General features: G+C 44.4%; 3 protein-coding genes and 1 long non-coding RNA gene across 6 annotated transcripts; 1 reads left to right on the top strand and 3 right to left on the bottom strand.

Annotated features, from left to right (window-relative positions):
- Nucleotides 1-1,159: 1,159 nt before the first annotated feature.
- On the top strand, nt 1,160-9,619 carry cdhr1a (cadherin-related family member 1a). Of its 2 annotated transcripts, XM_085922262.1 has the most exons (17): nt 1,160-1,220; nt 1,657-1,752; nt 1,949-2,094; nt 2,178-2,228; nt 2,463-2,552; nt 2,636-2,722; nt 3,267-3,383; nt 3,681-3,824; nt 3,925-4,003; nt 4,089-4,189; nt 4,281-4,484; nt 4,974-5,126; nt 5,188-5,352; nt 6,125-6,192; nt 6,795-7,023; nt 7,237-7,494; nt 8,363-9,619. In XM_085922262.1, exons 1-17 carry the CDS (start codon nt 1,160-1,162, stop codon nt 8,900-8,902), a joined length of 2,589 nt encoding a protein of 862 aa, XP_085778388.1. In that variant the 3' UTR covers nt 8,903-9,619. The 2 variants fall into 2 exon arrangements, with proteins under 2 accessions (XP_085778388.1, XP_085778387.1); XM_085922261.1 differs by lacking the exon at nt 1,160-1,220 and having other exon boundaries at nt 1,602-1,752.
- On the bottom strand, nt 7,585-8,809 carry LOC147050009 (uncharacterized). The gene is made up of 3 exons (XR_015067420.1): nt 8,473-8,809; nt 7,983-8,064; nt 7,585-7,909 (listed from the first exon to the last, which is right to left on the bottom strand). It is a non-coding gene; the product is annotated as an uncharacterized LOC147050009 (long non-coding RNA).
- Nucleotides 9,620-10,824: 1,205 nt separating the features above from the next.
- Nucleotides 10,825-13,308, bottom strand: lrit2 (leucine-rich repeat, immunoglobulin-like and transmembrane domains 2). Of its 2 annotated transcripts, XM_085922265.1 has the most exons (4): nt 13,072-13,308; nt 12,117-12,904; nt 11,132-11,865; nt 10,825-10,991 (listed from the first exon to the last, which is right to left on the bottom strand). In XM_085922265.1, exons 1-4 carry the CDS (start codon nt 13,188-13,190, stop codon nt 10,965-10,967), a joined length of 1,668 nt encoding a protein of 555 aa, XP_085778391.1. In that variant the 5' UTR covers nt 13,191-13,308; the 3' UTR covers nt 10,825-10,964. The 2 variants fall into 2 exon arrangements, with proteins under 2 accessions (XP_085778391.1, XP_085778389.1); XM_085922263.1 differs by having other exon boundaries at nt 10,826-11,865.
- Nucleotides 13,309-14,182: 874 nt separating this feature from the next.
- On the bottom strand, nt 14,183-17,589 carry lrit1a (leucine-rich repeat, immunoglobulin-like and transmembrane domains 1a). Its single transcript, XM_085922389.1, has 4 exons — nt 17,468-17,589; nt 16,434-16,894; nt 15,367-15,672; nt 14,183-15,237 (listed from the first exon to the last, which is right to left on the bottom strand). The coding sequence occupies exons 1-4, from the start codon at nt 17,587-17,589 to the stop codon at nt 14,183-14,185; spliced, it is 1,944 nt and encodes a 647-aa protein (XP_085778515.1).
- Nucleotides 17,590-17,866: the final 277 nt, after the last annotated feature.

Genomic DNA, 17,866 nt, shown 5'->3' with positions numbered 1-17,866 from the left:
TTCATCCGCCGCTTCTCAGATTATATCGTCGATTGTACTTCGGCACGAGAATGGACAGTGAAAGGCTTTTTTCGCATTTCTTAATCCTTTGGCGTGCGACGAGTTTTAAAAGGTAGAAAGTGAACAATGTGTGCCCTCTTTTTCTTTATGTGCAAAGAGGATATTTCTTGAAAGAAAAAAGATGACATAGGATCATATATATATATAGTCAGCAGCAAGTCTGTGTGTGAGTGTGAGCCTTGGCCAACAGCAGCTGCTGCGTCAGTGTGCTGAACTGCCTTTGTGACTGTTGCTCTCCTTTCCCACGCTCGAGTACATGACAGTAAGGAGACTGGAGGGGAAAAAAAACATTAAAAAAAAAAAAAACAGGGTTAACACTGTACCCATTGTGTCGTTAGTATTTTAGAACGTACATCGCGGAGGTTAATATTCCTGACCCGACACTGAGACTGGAGCTCGGTAATCCCATCAGATCATTCGCTGCTTTCATCTGCATCATCCTCTGTTTTATGATTCTACTAATTGGAGCAAATAGTGACTTTATTTTCTTAGTGCAACAGATGGTTGCGGAGTGCACAGCAGATGGTGCACAACATCAAGTAAGCTATGAAGCAGAACAAATAGTGCCTGCTTTTTAATGCCCTCTTTTGACCGTTGCTCTTGACTTGTCAGTTAAAGAAAGAAGTTATATTAACAAATTTGATTTAAAGATGCGCTATTATTGGTCATTTTATTGGTTATATTACAAAGGTCAAGGTCAAAGTGATCTGGTTTTGGGTTGAACGATTTCGTAAAGAATTTAATTGCAGGTTTTTTTTTCCTAAAATAACAACAAATGTACCACAAATTATAATATGAGAGACAGTTTTCACCAATACAATAATGAACTACAAAACTTCACACCATCTACAAATGTTAGGAATATACTCTTTATTTTTTTATTTTTTTTATGTGGGCCCTGTTTTTTTATTTGCAGGCCCGTCCTGCAGTGGTTTGCGAAGTCCATTTGGTCTTGAGCAGCACCAGGAAAGAATCTTAAGAAGTGTCATTGGATTAGCCGGAGAGCATCTGCCTTCAGTTGGACGGCAAACACCTTGGAGGCGCACCTCATGAGCTCGCCCTTATGGTGCCACTTTATCGCTTGACTTTTTTTTAAAGGATGAAGCATGTGAAGATCTTACATTTGCCACTGCTCTTTGCTTTTTGGCACGTTTGCTTGGGTGAGTTTGTCGTTATCATTTATTTGTAAGCGTGTGTTCAGTACTAGCGTAAACATGACATTTGCTTAATGTTAACAAGTGCAAGTCTTTTTCTTTTGTTTCATATTATTATGATTGATAGTGAGAAACTCACGATCCTAATTAAATTCCAAGAAACATTTTAGAATGCCGTAAATAATTCCCTTTCTCGGTCCCTTTAGGATTAAAGGTGAGTTACATCAGCCTTCTTAGACAAACACCTTTTGTTTATTTAGAGCTGTGATCACTACACTAAAGCTTTTTTTGGGTGTAATAATTCCTTTATATTATAATTTCACAAAAGCACTATACTTAAATCTAGACATGAACAAAAAAAACAAAAAAAAAAATTAGGCACATAGAGTAAGACGGCCTTCCTCTCACTTCCTTTTTGTTTTTATGTCGCCCCCCCGTTCAGCTCAAGCAGACTTCGCCCCGTATTTCTTCGACAATGGACCGTACAGCAATAACGGCAACATGGCTTTGTTTAGCCTCTCAGAGGACACGCCCGTTGGTGAGATTGGCTTGCTACGATGTTGGTCGTGTCAAACAAAAAGCAGATGTTGTGTGGTGTGACACGCACAGTACACGCCTCCCTGGAATTAATTTGTGCATTTGTAATCACAACAACATTTGTATTGTATCATTTGATTTTGGTTCAATCTGCAAAAAATAGCAAAGCTGTAAAAAATGATTGCATTTTCTTTTAGGTACACAAATTTACTGCCTTAACGGCACAGACCCCGAGGGCCAGGAAGTGAGCTACGGCCTGTCTTTTGATCCAGGTTCCAAAGAGTACTTCAGAGTCAATCCTAAAACCGGAAATATTACATTAGTGCAAAGGCTGGATCGAGAGGTGAACAGTACCACGCTCAAATGAAGAGTTTAGAAATACAAATTATTTGAAAGATTACAATAATGGTTTCTTAATCTGCTCAGAAACAAGATTCATTGGATGTCATGGTCAGCATCACAGATGGGAAAAGCAAGGTAACACTTCATTCTAAGTACTAGGTTAGTGTCAAATGATTGGTAGTTAAAGTTAGCCGCTAGAAATTGCAATTATCTGGTTGCTATTTTTAACTTTATTGCCTAAGGAAGAATCGCTCATTAGTTTGCTTTTTTGTGTGTTTTATAACACGTTACATTAAATATACCATATGGAAAAATGATTTGCACATTTTGTTTTAATAGTGTATTATTTATGCCTTTCTTACTTTTCAGGTGGTGGAAAGAGTGACAATATTTGTGATGGATGCAAATGATGAGAAACCTGAATTCCAAAACATGCCTGCCATTATTGATGTCCTTGAAGTATGTGATGAGATTTTTAAAACCTATTTGATTGTTTAATCTTGAATTTTTCTTTTAGTCCTTTATGTTTGTGATCATTGTAGACTACTGAGTCAGGACACAGCATCTTCAAAGCTCAAGCGTTGGACAAAGACACAGGTTCGGGCGGATCCGTCAACTACTACCTTCTGGTAATTTGTCATAATGTCCCTCACTTTTCAATACATGTTTACACCATAGCTTAATTTTTTTCTTCCATCAAACGATGCATATGATGCAGTGACAATGATTTGCTTAGTTCCAATTGTGAATGTTCCTGCATTAATTTTGTGGATTAACATAACAATTTCATTTGAGCACGTGTGGCTGGCTGGCTGGCTGACTTGGCGGCCGAGTGGCCATCAACGTTAGTGTGCACTTTGGGGCTTTTAAGAGCATCTGGCTCGTGGTGACGGGAACCAGTGAGATGGTGCACATCTGGACCAGGACAGCTTTCACCTGCATACATGGAGCATATGGGCTCCTTACATCCAGATGGACAAAGAGAAATGTGGCCTAGTTCAAGCCAGCCCTTAGTGTTTTTATGCACATTTCTATCGGACCACTCTGGGTGCTCGCTCACGTGAGAGCTCGTAATGGGGTTTCAACTGAGAGGCTTTCACTCATTTGACCTTGTTTGAGTCAATATGCTCTATTTTCTTTTAAATCCAGCTTTTATTGTGCTCTCTGTTGCAGAGTGCGCAGTCCAGTTTGTTTACCATTGATAGACATAGTGGAATCATTCGCATCAAGCCTGAGGAAACGCTGGACTATGAGAAAACAAAAACTCTTTTTCTCGTGGTCATTGCAAAGGTATACATTTGAGAATAACAAGTTTTAATGTTCAGAGATAAATAATGGCCAATTTGAGTTAAAAAATGACTTAAGATTTAATCAAACTTAACCAAACAATTTTAAAAATGTACCGTCCTTGAATCATATTGCAATTTTTTTTTTAAAAACACATTTGGCAAATTTTATTAAGGTTCCACATGTTTGTTTTTGGTTTGTCCATTATAATTCAGTATATTGTGTGATTTCATTTATAATTTTCCTTAAAGAACCCTTTAAAAAAATAATAATTAAGTTAATAGCTAAATTTCTTTGCAGGATGGTGGAGGCACTTTCAACGGCAAAGAACAGTTTTTGTCATCCTCAGCTACCTTAACGATTAACGTGATAGATGCACAGGATACACCGCCATCTTTTATCGGAACGCCGTACTTTGGCTACGTTTATGAAGTGTCACTGCCGGTGAGTATGTCATTTTTAGATATGTAAAATTCTTGTCATTTCCATTTTTAATTCAAGGAATTGTAGAGTAACTGTGATATTATGTGTACCTTTTTGCCAGGGGTCTGAAATTTTCACCGTTGTGGCCAAAGATGGCGATGTGGGGAACCCAAATCTGATTCGTTATTCTTTTGTAGAAGGTAAGTGTGTTGTTTACATAACAAAGACTATAAAAATATATCTTCAAGAAAATATGTTGGCGACATCTATTTTTTTCTTTTAAAGGTGATGATGGAGTTTTTAGTGTCAATGAAACCACGGGTCGCATCACCCTGCTGACAAGTCCCGTGTTTCTAAAGCGAGAAATCTTTAACATAAAAGTCAAAGTAAGGACTCAGAAATGTGACAAAATATGAAATTATAACTTCTTTTCATAAAAATAGTTTCCAATGGCCTAATTTGGATCCCTCATTCCAGGCATCGGAAATAAGTCCTAGAGGCCGTCTCCTGGACTACAGCGAGACCACAATGGTGATCCGCGTGGTTGACCTAAACAACAACCCGCCGACTTTCTACGGCGAAAACGGGACCCAGAGCACTTTTGAGCTGACCATGTACGAGCATCCCCCAGAAGGGGAAATACTGCGGGGGCTTAAAATCACAGTCAACGACTCTGATCAGGTGAGCAAAAGAACTCTGATGTTGCGTAACATGTCCACTTTTCACCATTTCCATAATGGGAAATAAACACGGTGACCTTTGTAGCTATGAGACGCCTTTGAGCCGCCATTATCGCTCACAATCCTGTTCAAGGACGCAAATTAAAATCTCGTTATGATTCTAGGCGCACAAATGTGATTGCGTTGACTGATAGTCTGTTGATTGTTTCCTGGAATGGCATTCATAGTACTACATGATGCTTTTAGTGTGATTGACGGATTATGACGCATCTGCAACAAAGAGTGGCTAGAGTTATACGGAATATTACAAATTAGGAGGTGTGTCAGATTATTTCGGGTTAGCCCTCTTGATTTTAGTCATATCTGTCGTCCCTTTGATTAATTATCCCTCTAAGAGAGAGAAAGCTTAAAAAAAAAAAACCTTGGGTCCAGATTGCTCCAGAATGTTTTTTGTGGCAAGGAACTGTCAGATGCTCATGTGTATGTTTAGGGCGCCAATGCAAAATTCAACCTGAGGCTCATTGGTCCTGGAAGAATGCTACGTGTGGTCCCACAGACGGTACTGAACGAGGCCCAAGTCACAATTCTGGTGGAGGACTCGGCAGGCATGGATTATGAGAAGCATCACTTCCTCACGTATAAGGTATAAAAACAACGTAGTATTCGTCATTAGCATCATTTTCATTCAGTTTGTTGTCTTTCAGCTACTCGCTGTCGAGATCGATACACCCGAGAGGTTCAGCTCCACGGCCGACATCATCATCCATCTGATGGACACCAATGACAATGCGCCTAAATTCTCCTCGGACTACTACATCGCCAGGATTCCAGAGAATTCACCCGGCGGCTCCAATGTCGTGTCCGTCCTGGTGAGTCGTCCATCATCCCCCCCGGTCTAAAAATATCCCCGCATCAGCGTACGTCACGGCGAGCTGGAGAGGAATGCTCGATTTGAACAAAATGCCAGAGAGAGGCTTTAATTCCCTAAATGTAGACTTTTGATGCTGAGGTAGGGATAATATGTGAAAACATGTAGATAAAAGCTAGGCGAGGGAAGCTGCCAGATGGCTATCACTTTCATTTTGTTGTGTAACACCAAAGTCCCTGTTTTATCTTTTTTTTTTTTTTTTTAAGCTGGCTAAAATATGTGCAGCCATACTGTGTTCTGGACAAATTTAAGGTCAAGTTATTTGTGAATGCTTTTGAAAAATTGCCTGACTGATTGATCCAAGGCGCCAATTTTCAGGCTCGTGTCATTCAGTCGTCCTTTATTTGAACGTTACATGAGGCGCCCTCGTAAATCCTCCCGTTGCGTGGACACCAGCAAATGCTCGCTGCTTTGATCCTGGGCAATTTCAATCAGATAAAAGAACAGCCAACAAGTGACCTTGGGCACACGGAGACCCTGAACAGACCTCGTTGAGGCAGCAGATTAGCTGATGATGTGATGATGACATCAAACGAGCTTTTGTTTCATAACCACAAAATCGTGCCCCTGACTTTTTAACTTCATTTTCTGATCATTCTGTAGAAACAAAATACAGTGCTACTTTACTCAAGTTACAAACCATTCCACCCTATTAAAATTGATGGATTAATGGATATGATGTTTCATTGTTTTTGTTTTGGGTTTTTTTTTAGGCCATAGACCCTGACTCAGGACCATGGGGTGATGTGAAGTACTCTATCTATGGATCTGGGGCTGACTTGTGAGTACAGTATACGAAGAGCTCCAGGAAATAAAATGTTTAACTCAGTTGGGATCACTTTTCCCTTTAGCCGAGACAATAACAATGGTTGAACTGTTTAGTTTGGCGACATTTCTTTGAGTATGCCATGACACGGTCACACAGAGTTTTTAAAGAGTACACTACAATCAAAACAACTTACTTACTGCTTTACTGTAAACAACTTGAGTGTGAAAGAGATGATGAAATCTTTGCTCCCCTGTCGCTTGCCCTTGTTAAGCCTATAATGGGATCGGAGGTGAAAATAGACTGTTTGCTTCAAGCCACCGAGCACTCTTGCCAAAGTCACCCGAGAGTAACTAAACACATCTATCTCAATCAAACTCACAGGGCTACTAGGCGAGAAATGTGTTTTAAAAAAATGTACCCTTGTATGTTTGGAACAAATAATACAATCAGCTTGCTACTTATCTAGCCAGCTAGTTAATAGCTATACTGGCTTGACAGTTAGCTAGCGAGCAGGCTAGTTAACCTAGCTATCTAATCTATCTATCTTTTGATATCACACTCTTCAACTAAGTTTCATGGAAAACAATTGGATTTTTAAACGGATCCTTTTTCAGGTTCTTGGTCCAGCCGTCCAGTGGGATCATCTACACGCAGCCCTGGGCTAATCTGGATGCAGAAGTGCGCTCCAAGTACAACTTTTACGTCAAGGCAGAGGACTCTGAGGGAAAGTACAGCCTGGCTGAGGTGTTTGTCACTGTACTGGACCTGAACGACCACCCGCCTGCTTTCAATGACAACTTCCTGGAAAAGACCATGGTGATCGGGGCACCAGTCAAAATAGAGGTGATGGCCTAATACAGGGGTATCCACAGTCTGTTTTTAAAAGGCAGTGGGCAGCACGATATCGACAAGTTCTTCAGCTGATTACTAAAACCTGGAAAGGAAATAGAAATGCTTTCCTGAAAATATCTTGATATTTACTCAGAGGAAAGAAAAATCATACCTTAAAATTTGTTCTAAAATGTAAAATTAACTTCTCAAGATGTTCCGATCCAGGCCGTAGATGACGATGCAGAGATTCCTAACAACGTAATCGAGTACGCCATCATGAAAGCTGAACCAGACAACAACATCTTCGACATTGACTCCGACACCGGCGAGATCAACCTCAAGTCATACATCAAGTCCATGGCAATCATCCAGAACATCACCAAGCAGAGGGACTTAACCTGGTCGTTGGTGGTGCAGGCCCGGGACATGGGCCAACCATCTTTCAGCACCACCGCCGTGGTCAAGATCGACATCACAGAAGCAGTAAGTTGCCACGCAATAGTCGTATAACCCTAACCCTAGTCCTAACCCTAATACCCCAACCTTAACACCCCCTAGCCCCAAACCCCATATTATTTTGAATGCACGAGTGCTTGGATGTTGTCTTTGAAACTTCTACTTCATTTCTGGTTAGTGTAACATCTCAAGCCTTGAATTTCAAGTCTGGATTTAAAAGCACCACTGACTACAACGATGTTCCATCAGACCATTTTGATTGTGGCGGTGTCTTATAAGATCTCTTGTGTCACATTGTCATGTTTTCAGGTCAAATCCAGATTTGTGTCGTACTTCCTGGGACTAAGGAAACGCCCGGGGGCTGTGTTTGGGATTTTAATGACCGCTGTCACCTTCGCCATTTCCCTCACAATCTTCATTTCCACTCTCATATACTGGAACTCTGTGAAAAAGTCCCGCGTCAAACCTCAGGGCAAGATCAGAAAGATAATCAGGAGGCCATGAGCGAAGCTTGCCTTGAGATCATCAGCACTGTTCTTTTCTTCTTTAACCTTTTGGAACTAGAGCATACTTGCTTCGTTCTGCAGTGAGCTGTATCTGTAAAGGAGCACAATACGACTCAATATGTTCCCTTTTTTCCCAAAAGTGAAACGCTGAATGGTCTCAGCAATGCTTTCCTGGACATCCTCTCTGATCTTGTCTTGAAGATCCAGACTTAGCGTGTTTCGATTTTAAGTGTGTGACCTATATATATTTTTTCTACCGACGCAACTATGGCAGCTCATTTAGTTTCAATATTAAATTGTGATTATGTGTAAATAGAGGGAACACTAGCTGGTTAAAAGGTAACAAATGTGTGACAATGGATGTCCATTCTCCTTGTGCTCTTTTACAGAACAAACTCAAAGGCGGCACTTTGGAATCGTTTTTAATGCACGATAAAAACAAGCCCGTTCAAATCGTAGGCGTGCTCGCGGGCGTCATTAGCTTAATGGTCATGCTCACCGTCGTCATCTCCACCGTCACCTTCGTACGCAACAAAAAATCCAACCGGGTCGTGCCCAACCGCCGCGTGAGGAGACGGCCCCGCAACCAGCACGCGTGGACCTTTAAGAACCTCTTCAGGAAAGCCGAGAACCCAGAAGAGAAGTTCCAGGTCGAGGACGACGAGCCGGATGCGGTGGAAAACGTCAACCGGAACAACAACGTGGACAACGCCGTCAGGCATTGGCCGCCGCCGCCTCGAGCCCCTTCGCTTCCACCGCCGCCACCGCCCTACGTACCCGGAGAGAAGAAGTGGGTGGTGCCCACCGTCTCGGCCGTCGTGGCGGCACGACCAAAGAAGAAGTCAACAGCACAGGACACGGTCAATAAGGCGCTGGTGTCAGAACTCAAAATGAGACTAGAGCAGAAGAGGATGCTCAATCACTTATAGTGTTGTCTTGCTGTGTGTTTACATCTCTGTGAATACTGTGCAAAAGTCTTGGACCACATGTGTAAAGGTCTCTTGTCAAGGATTGAAGGCACTTTGAGACAAGACTATATATTTGGTTTCCAAGCAACACAATCTCCTTATGGAGAGATTTCACGGACACTGGCGCTAGCTAAAGGGATCAGCCTGAGCTGGTCCAAAGAAAGGAAACCGCAGTGATCCGGTTAAGACCACTTTTAATCCCAAATGCTCACAGGTGCACAACTCAGTCATATAAACAATATGTCACAATATTGGATGTGTTTTTTTTGGGGCGAATGCTGTCACACATTTGTTACTCTGATGCTTAATTGTTATTATTATTCCCCCTTGTGAGGTTAAGCGGTTTGGAAGAAGAATTTAAAATGACACTGAAAAGTTAGTATCCTTGAATACAAATGTGCAGGTATTAAATAACACATTGTTTCCACTTTCCAATGAGTCCTTGGTGGCAAAATGGTAAGGGCAAGTGATTTGTGCTGGGTAGCTGCTGGTTTGATTTCTCCCTCAGATTTGACAGTCCAACCTTCAACTAACACTATTCATTTGTATATAATAAATGCTGTGTCCTTGTTTTCTTTTTAAAGTTATTTTCTTATTCTTCACTCTCCATTATATTTGCATTCAAATGTTCACAATTCACATGCAATATTTCAGAAATTTCAGTTTGTCAAATAAAACCCTGACTATACAAGTACATACATGTTTTTTTTCTTTAAAAAAAAGAAATTTGCTATACATGGTCATTTTTTATATAAAGACTTATTCTTAGTCTGTTTTAAAAAAAAGCCATGATAGATTTTATATGAAGAAAAAAATGTATTATGCATCGTCTTTTTTAGGAAAAAAATCAAAAAGCCTTACTATATGAAAAAAAAGCCTTGCCAAACATGCAACAGCGGCGTATTTTCCAAATTACATAAAACACGGAATGTGCAGATTACCCTCACTAATCCAAGGGCCAACTTGTTCATCTTTCTGCAATATTGCAGCATTGGCGACAAACCAAAGGTTCATCTGACCTCGTCCGGTTCAGGTTCACAAGCTGAAGTCATCAACTTTATGGCACATTTTGACGAGAAATACAATGTGAAATCCAAGCCTCCGTAAATACATTTGTTATCAAACTGAGCGGGAATGGTGACACACTTTCAATGGCTATTAAAAGAGAAATGGACAGGGAATAATACGCCAAACATCCCAAATGACCGTGCATTATGCCATGTAAGAGGCAGCCAGGATTACTGCCGCACAGAGGATTACACAGTAGGAAGTTGCAAAAAAGCACTGATGATGGACCATACAAACTATGGACAGGTTTCATCATGTTTGTTCAGAATGCGGTCCTGAGATATAACCAACCTTTGAGTTTTTCAAGATATATTTCAGTTCATTTATTTCTGCAGCTAAATTTAGAGAGTCAAGGTAGGATGTTGGGCTCTAACATCAAATGAACAATGGCTGGGCCACATGTGCGTGGGTGCCATCTGTCTGGCTTTCCTCAGGACGGATCATGTCCGACGCAAACCCCGCTGCCGCTGTACCGTGTTTGTTTGCAGGAATCCGACCCGTGACGTATTGTAAGAGTACAGTGACGCAGGCGCGGATTAAAGATCAACTGATGAAACTTTAGAGCTCATACAAAGCGTAGTAAATGGGGACGTTAGCATTCTTGACATGGAGAACGAAAGATTTCACACGCATAAAATCGGTACGATTTTATTCATCATCCATCTTGTTAAATAATATTTACATGGGAATGTGACTGATGACATACAGAATCTTATTAAAGAATTGTCTGAAACAATACTGATTTTACACAACGGTATCTATCTATGAATGACCCGCCCACCCCAGCGACCACTGTTTAGGGACCACTGCAGTAACCACTGTAGAAACAGCAAATGTGTTATCAAGCCCAATTCATCAGAATCATCAACATGGTGAATGAGATCAGAGAGAGGGATTGAAAAGAATGAAGTACATCTCTATACGGCGCAATCCCTTGAATAACAATCTTGACCAATCACACCGTGTCAACAAATCTCCCGCCCTAGAACAGAGGAGAGAGTAAAGAGTATCAGTAGGGCATCACACCACTTTATCACGCTTAGAAAGTTAGTAGAGTTCTGCAGTGATTCTGCTGTGGTCGGCCTTGTTCTTAAGCGGCCTGTCATCGGACCTCCGCCTCACCTTCCTGTCCTCACTGGACTCTTTCCGGACCAGGCCCTCGTCGCTGGCCGCCTGCAGGCTGTCGAAGGTTCCGTTCCTCTCGCGCTCCAAGCCGGCCGATCCCCTCTCGCTGCGTTGCCTCTTCCAAAACGCCATCAGGCTTTCCAGGCAGGTGAACTTGGTGTCGGTGGTGCAGGCGTACATGCCGATGGGCACGGCCAGAACCATGGCCAGGACGATCACCACGATGTGGATCAGCTTCTCCCGCTGCTCCATCTCTGTGATGTCGCTTCCCGTGACAAACACCAAGCACTGGCCTGGCCGCGGCATCTGGTTCTTGAGCGTCACGCAGATTTCGTATTTGGTCGCGGGCATCAGGTCTGAGACGGAGTACGAACGGATGCCCGGGCCGATGGAGATAGTCTCCTTCTTGTCACTGTTGGCTTGGCCCAAATGGACGGTGAACCACGTCTGCCCAGGGTGATCCAAGACGGCAAACCACTCGATGGCGATGCCACGCACCGTCTGTTTGGCGATCCGGATGTCGATGTAGATGTTCTCGTCATCTGCTGGGAGGCGGGGAAGAGGCGCCGACTGGGCGCCATCCGGAGAGAGGATGTCCACCTGGATGTTGGCCGATGAGTTTCCAATGAAGTTGACAGCACTGCACGTGTAGACACCGCGGTCGGCTAGGTGGAGCGACGGGATCACTAAGAAGGATCTGATGGTGTCTTCATTCACCCTCTCCTGAGACTCTGAGCAGAAGACAATAACAACATCAAATGTCATTTGAGTAATAAAGAACCAGAACTGAGAACATTGTCCGTATACATTAAAGTTTGAGTAGGTTTACTCATGTCAGCGCAACGCGATAATCTGCAACACATCATCCAGATTGACTCCTCTTAAAGGAAAGCTTTCTGTGATTAAAATGTGACCATAAGTATCTAATTTAGTAGAAGATATCAGGCAATCCGCCTGCCTGGACATCACATTGCACTCTTACCATGAAATCCTCTGATTATCTTCAGACCATATGTCCACCACACTGCAGGTTCTGGCCGAGCCTTGGCGAGGCAGCGCAGCGTGACGTTAGTGCCTACTGGTAGGCTGAGGTTGGCCAACGAGGTGGTGACCACGGGCTTCACGCAAGCCTGCAGCTCCACCTCGTGAAAGAACTTGCCGGCCCTAAAGTCCGGACCGGAGCAGGTCAAGTAGGAGTTCATCAGAATAATCGGGGGGCTGAGGGAGCGGGTGAACTCCACGAAGCCCTTGAGTCGGCAGTCGCACAGCCAGGCATTGTCGTGGAGCGCCAGGACGACGTTCGGCCTTGAAGAGCTTGCCTCTTGCTTCTCCTCGCTCTGCAGTTTTTGGTACAGAGGCCAGTTTTGGAAGACCTCCTTGGATATGACCGTAAGCCGATTGAAAGATAAGTCTAAGTAAGTCAGATGGGGCAAATTTTTTAACGCATGCTCTGGCAGCACATCTAGTTGGTTGTGCTTGAGGTCCAGGATCTTTAGACTCGGGGTGTCCTCGAACGCTGTCCATGGTACAGAGCGCAGCTTGTTCCCTTCTAGGCGGAGTTCAGTGAGGTTGCCCAAACCTTCCAAAGCCTTCGAGTTAATCAGGGTGATATCGTTGAAGTTCAACCACAGGTTCTCCAAGCCAGACGCTCTGAAAGCGCCGCGCTTGATTTCAGTGAAGTGGGATTTTTCTATCCTGATTTTGGTCATATCATGGGGAATATTCTCTGGTATGACTCCGAACGCGTTCTCCTCCATGCATATGAGGGACCTACGAGGGAATTCAAGTATTAGTCAAACATAAGCCTCAAGTCTAAACCTTAACCCAACCCTAAAACTACTGACAACATAACTCCAAAATATTTGACTTTGGAGCATTACATTGAGTCAGAATTCTAAAGGACACAGAGTTCTACCTCGGCAAAGATCACGTCTTACCTTCCATGACGGTCTTCTATACAGCTGCACCCTCGCAAACACTGAGAAAAACTTTCAGAACTTTGGATATAAAATAAAACTATAACAAGCAGGTAACAAAACCTGTCCATAGTCTGCATAAAATTGCCCCAATGGCGGGCGGCATTCGTGCTCAAGACATGTCGAGTGAGGCAGACGAGGGAAGCTTATTAGAACTAATCCCCAAATGCACAACACCTAATTCTTGACAGAGTCAGCAGGTCTGACCCACTTTTTGTTTAACGAGGTGACGCCCACTGATAAGGCAAGGAATTGAAAGGTACTGCTGGCTGACGATACCAAGTCACTTGCACAAAAATATCAGCAAATTAATATCACACATAATACAGGAACAGACACACATATCAGTATAGAGATATAGAAAAGTTTATTTAAATCCTCAGTGGGATAATTGAATACAGTTAGTGGAGTAGTGTTGCCTCTAGGGGGCGCAAAAAACAAAACACACGGAGAAAGCAGCGGGGAATAGAAATAGCTCCACGTCTTATTTACACAGCGTCATAGTTCAGTCCTTTCTGCACTTGCCTCCAGCTCCAGCTTGTCTACGTTCACCATGCCTGCGAGTATATAGCTACATCTCCTCTGAGAACGTATGACAGATCTATACAGAGGCACAGACTTGACCGTATATGTAAGTGTACACTGTCCAGAAAAGTATTTACAAATCATACACGTACATATCGACAATAAAGTGTTGTTTTGTTTCCCTTTGGGTCCGATCAGACTGTTTCTTCACCAAGTTGTCAAATCTCGCCTATACGGATATTTCCATGATGGTGCAGCGGGCAAAGGTCCTTTGATAGAAATTGGCTCGAGGTGGAGGTGGGGTCGGTGGCGTGATCCAGCGAGGAGGAACGGGAGGGGGGGAGTCCCAGGAAGTATGGCCGGCAGAGGGGCTCACGTCAGGATGCTGCCTGGCGTGAGGATACGGGCGGTGCTGGGGGTATGGGTGCGGGTAGAAGTGGGGCTGCTGGTGAGGATGCGAGCGGTGCAAGGGACTGGGACACAGTGGAGGGGGAGGATGAGCGCGAGGAAGGTGACGCGGCGGAGGAGCCGGAGCTGGAGCATGATGTCAGCAGAAGTACTCGTTAGGCTGTCCTTCGATTTTAGCCGTGGCCTCCGAGTCTAGGCTGGAGCGGGCCGACAGCAATCTATTGGATTCTTCCGGGTTAAGTCTGTTCAAGTATTCCCCTTCTAGCCCTTTGGCTTTGGTCCCGGGTGACAATGTCTCAAAGGTCACATAGGAATCTTGAATGTCCTTGGATTTTTTACCCCAGTACTTTTGGATGCGTCTCTTCAGGGCGCCGCAACACACGATGACGGTGAGGGGAACGGCGATGATGCAAGCCACGGTGATCACGATCACATTGATCAGCTTCTGGGTGCCGGTTGCGCTGGCTGCCTCGTCCGTGGAGAAGATGACGCACTGTTCCTTCTTGGGTATGAGCCCCCTCACGCATACACAGGCGATGTACTTTGTTCTGGGCACGAGGCCTTCGATGGTCACCCTATTCTGGCCCGCCCCCACATTGATCTTCCTCATGTCTCTCTCCCCGAACACGGCATACAGAACGCTAAAGGCCGTCGTGTTCTTGGCCTTGGGAGCTCGCCAGTTGAGGGAGATTGTATTGTCCGTGTCCCCTACTACCTTCACTGAGCGGACCACCCGGTCTGGGTCTTGCTGCAGAGATGAGGTGTTTGCAGCCAGGTTGCTGAGGTTGGTCTTTTCCAGATCCAGCAGTGTATCCGAGTTGGACGATGTAGACGGGTCGGGGGAAAGACTGGGATTGTCCAAACTGGGGTCGGCAATTTCAAGTGGAACGCCAGGATCCGAGACCGGTGGTGGAGGCGTAGGGATGGAGGTTGGTACCACGTATCGGGCTACCAGTTTCTCCTGGTAAGCTGCTTTTCCAACTGGGTTGGATTTTTTCACTTTGGCCTTCTTCTCATTGCCGGTTTGATTGCCTTCCTGTTTTGGAGAATTGGATACCACTAAAGAAATGACAGCTTCGGCATTCCCGGCGTAGTTTGTCGCTTTGCACATGTATTTCCCGGAATCGCGATAGGACACGGCTGGAACACTGAGGATGGACCAGGTGATGCCATCTTTGGATGTTTCCTGCTGGACTGTGGGAAAGAAAATGAGTTAGGTTAGTTTCTGTTGTGGCAAATTTTAAATTTGAGGCAGAGTTAGGGTCAGTTTTTGTAACCATTTCAGACAATTGGGCCAACAAGTCATCTTCATAGCAGACTCACCCGTTCCATTCAAAACTCGCTTATCCGCCCTCCGCCACGTCAGATCAGGAATGGGCACCCCGATGGTCCCGCACCGGAGCAGGACATTATTTCCGACGGCGCTTCTGACCCGCGCCACGGCCGTGTGGATTTGTGGGGGCTGACAACGTCGCAGCTCGGCATCGCTGAAAAGGACGCCCGACACACTCTCAGGGGAAGAGCAACGCAACCTGGTGTCGATGAACGCCACAGCCAGAGTTGGAGATTTCTGGAACTGGACCAGGTCGTACAGGCGACAGTCGCACGCCCAAGGGTTGTCATGGAGACCTGAGGGCGGAAGGTTTACAGGTGAGGAAGGTCGGGTCGGTGCGGCGCGATGGAGCGGACTGCAGATGGCCAATGTGGCGGCTGTTAATCTTGTAAGAGGATTAACTTTTAATTCATAAACTACATCATGAGCATGACGATGGCAATGATGATGATGATGAGGAGGAGGAGGAGGATGGTGATCAAGGTCAGGTTCTGCTGTCATTTCGGACTCATGCAGTTCGCCAGCAGCTTTTACACAGCTGGTTTCAGAATTGACTTTAATTTGATAATTATACTTCAACATGCTACTTTGTTTACAAGTCCAATATTTTCAGTTCTAAGCGGAATCACAAATATGTGCTATGGAAGACAATTTGGTAGTTCTTAATGTTTGGTTGTAATAGGAGCCAATTGGAAAAATCTGGAAGAAAAATAAGACATATACATAATTAACATGCATATCATTTTTGTTGCATTACTACTACTATTGTTTGGTGTTGTGACGTGAACATTTTTCTACAAAAACGTAGCTTATGATTCAATAAAGTTAAATAAATTAGCATAGTCAAACATCATGAATAGACTTCATTATTTGCAGCAACATGCTCATGGTTGTGGTTGACTACGTTCGGACAAGATTGGCATTAGTGACCCAAGTGATGGTCATGCCCTTTTGACCCAGTAATGGATATTGTAAGTTGAAGACCACATAAAAAAGTAAAAAAAAATGAGATCAATATGCTGACGTCTCTGTTGTGTATGCCAGGATGTGCCCTTACCCAGGATCGTTTTGGAGCTCTCGGGCCCTTGGACGGGTTTGGCCGCCAGCCAGTTGGCCAGCACGGAGACGGGCAGCGTCAACAAACTGTTGCTGGACAGGTCCAGGTAGGTGAGGTTCCTGATGTGTGTGGTGGCCTCCACCGGAAGCGAGGTGAGCTGGTTGTTGTGCAAGTCCAGAAGTCTCAGACTGGGCATGTCGGTGAGCGACTCCCAGGGGAAGGCGGCCAGCGCGTTGCCGTCCAGGCGCAGTTCCTCCAGGTTGAAGAGTCCGCGGAAGCTGTCAGTGCCCAGCACGGACAGCGCATTGAAGGACATCCACAAGAACTCCAAACCCGAGAGGTAGTTGAAGGCTTCGCTCGGTATCCGCTGGATGGCTGTCTTCTCGATGCGAAGCTTAGACGTGTCCACCGGGAACCCGACAGGCACCAGCGAGATCTCGGGGTCGTTGCAAATCACACTCCTGGGGGGGAGACAAAAGAACATCAATCTGATTGATTAAATACGATACGCTGAGATACGATTTAATTCAAAGATAAAAAACTGAATTACAATAAGAGAATGATAGTCAGAAAGATAAGATGAGATGCGATAAGTTACAAGAGATGATATGCTGATACCGTCTGATATGATACGCTGAAATACGATTACATACGATGATACGTCACATTAGAATACGATATGATACATTGGAAAATTGTTATCTAAGATGAGATATGATACACAGACGTGCGATTAGATGATATTCGATATCCTCAGATACGATACGCTATGCTACACTGCGGTTCAATTAAAATACGATACAAGGTACAATCCGCTAATAGATACCGGGAGATACGATTTTTGTGTGCGGAAGAGGTGGGACATCCAAACTGAACTAAAAAGCACTGATGGTAAGCTTCAAAGTGCCTTTGAAAGATAATCCTGCATTAAATAAAATGGGACCACCATGCACTCCTTGATTTCTCTTTGGCGCTCAGGTCTACTTCCCATACAAACTTCCAAATGTCACAAATGAAAGCACCCTTGTCCTTACCTGGCCTTGGAGCCGTCACTCAGGTTGTGGTAAAAACAGCTGCACTGGGACGGGCAGCCGCTCACCAGGAAGAAAAGTCCACCCGAGGCCGCGTAGAGCCCCAGAACCAGGACGAGGAACATTTTGGCCCCACTTTTTTACGCAGCGCGCCTACCTAACATGCATTTGCACACTTTGCATCCAACTTTCCCCCCACTCTCATCGACGGGGATATCATCCGCATGGCTTCTCTCCACCACTCTGCTGTCCCATAGTGATCAGACTGCATATGAGTCCCCAGATAAAAAGGATAGACAAGGATTAGTGCGGGGACTGGCATTCTTTTCATTTGGATGCGTATATTGCATCCTGCAATCTGATAGGCTGTGCCGAGACGTCCCCTGTTTATTATCTCACACA

The sequence above is a fragment of the Syngnathus leptorhynchus genome, chromosome 10 (genome assembly GCF_054491065.1).
Source record: "Syngnathus leptorhynchus isolate UIUO chromosome 10, UIUO_Slep, whole genome shotgun sequence".
In the NCBI taxonomy this organism is placed as follows: Eukaryota; Metazoa; Chordata; class Actinopteri; order Syngnathiformes; family Syngnathidae; genus Syngnathus; species Syngnathus leptorhynchus.
The sequence above is the reverse complement of the archived record's forward strand: the minus strand, read 5'-3'. Positions and strand labels throughout refer to the sequence as shown.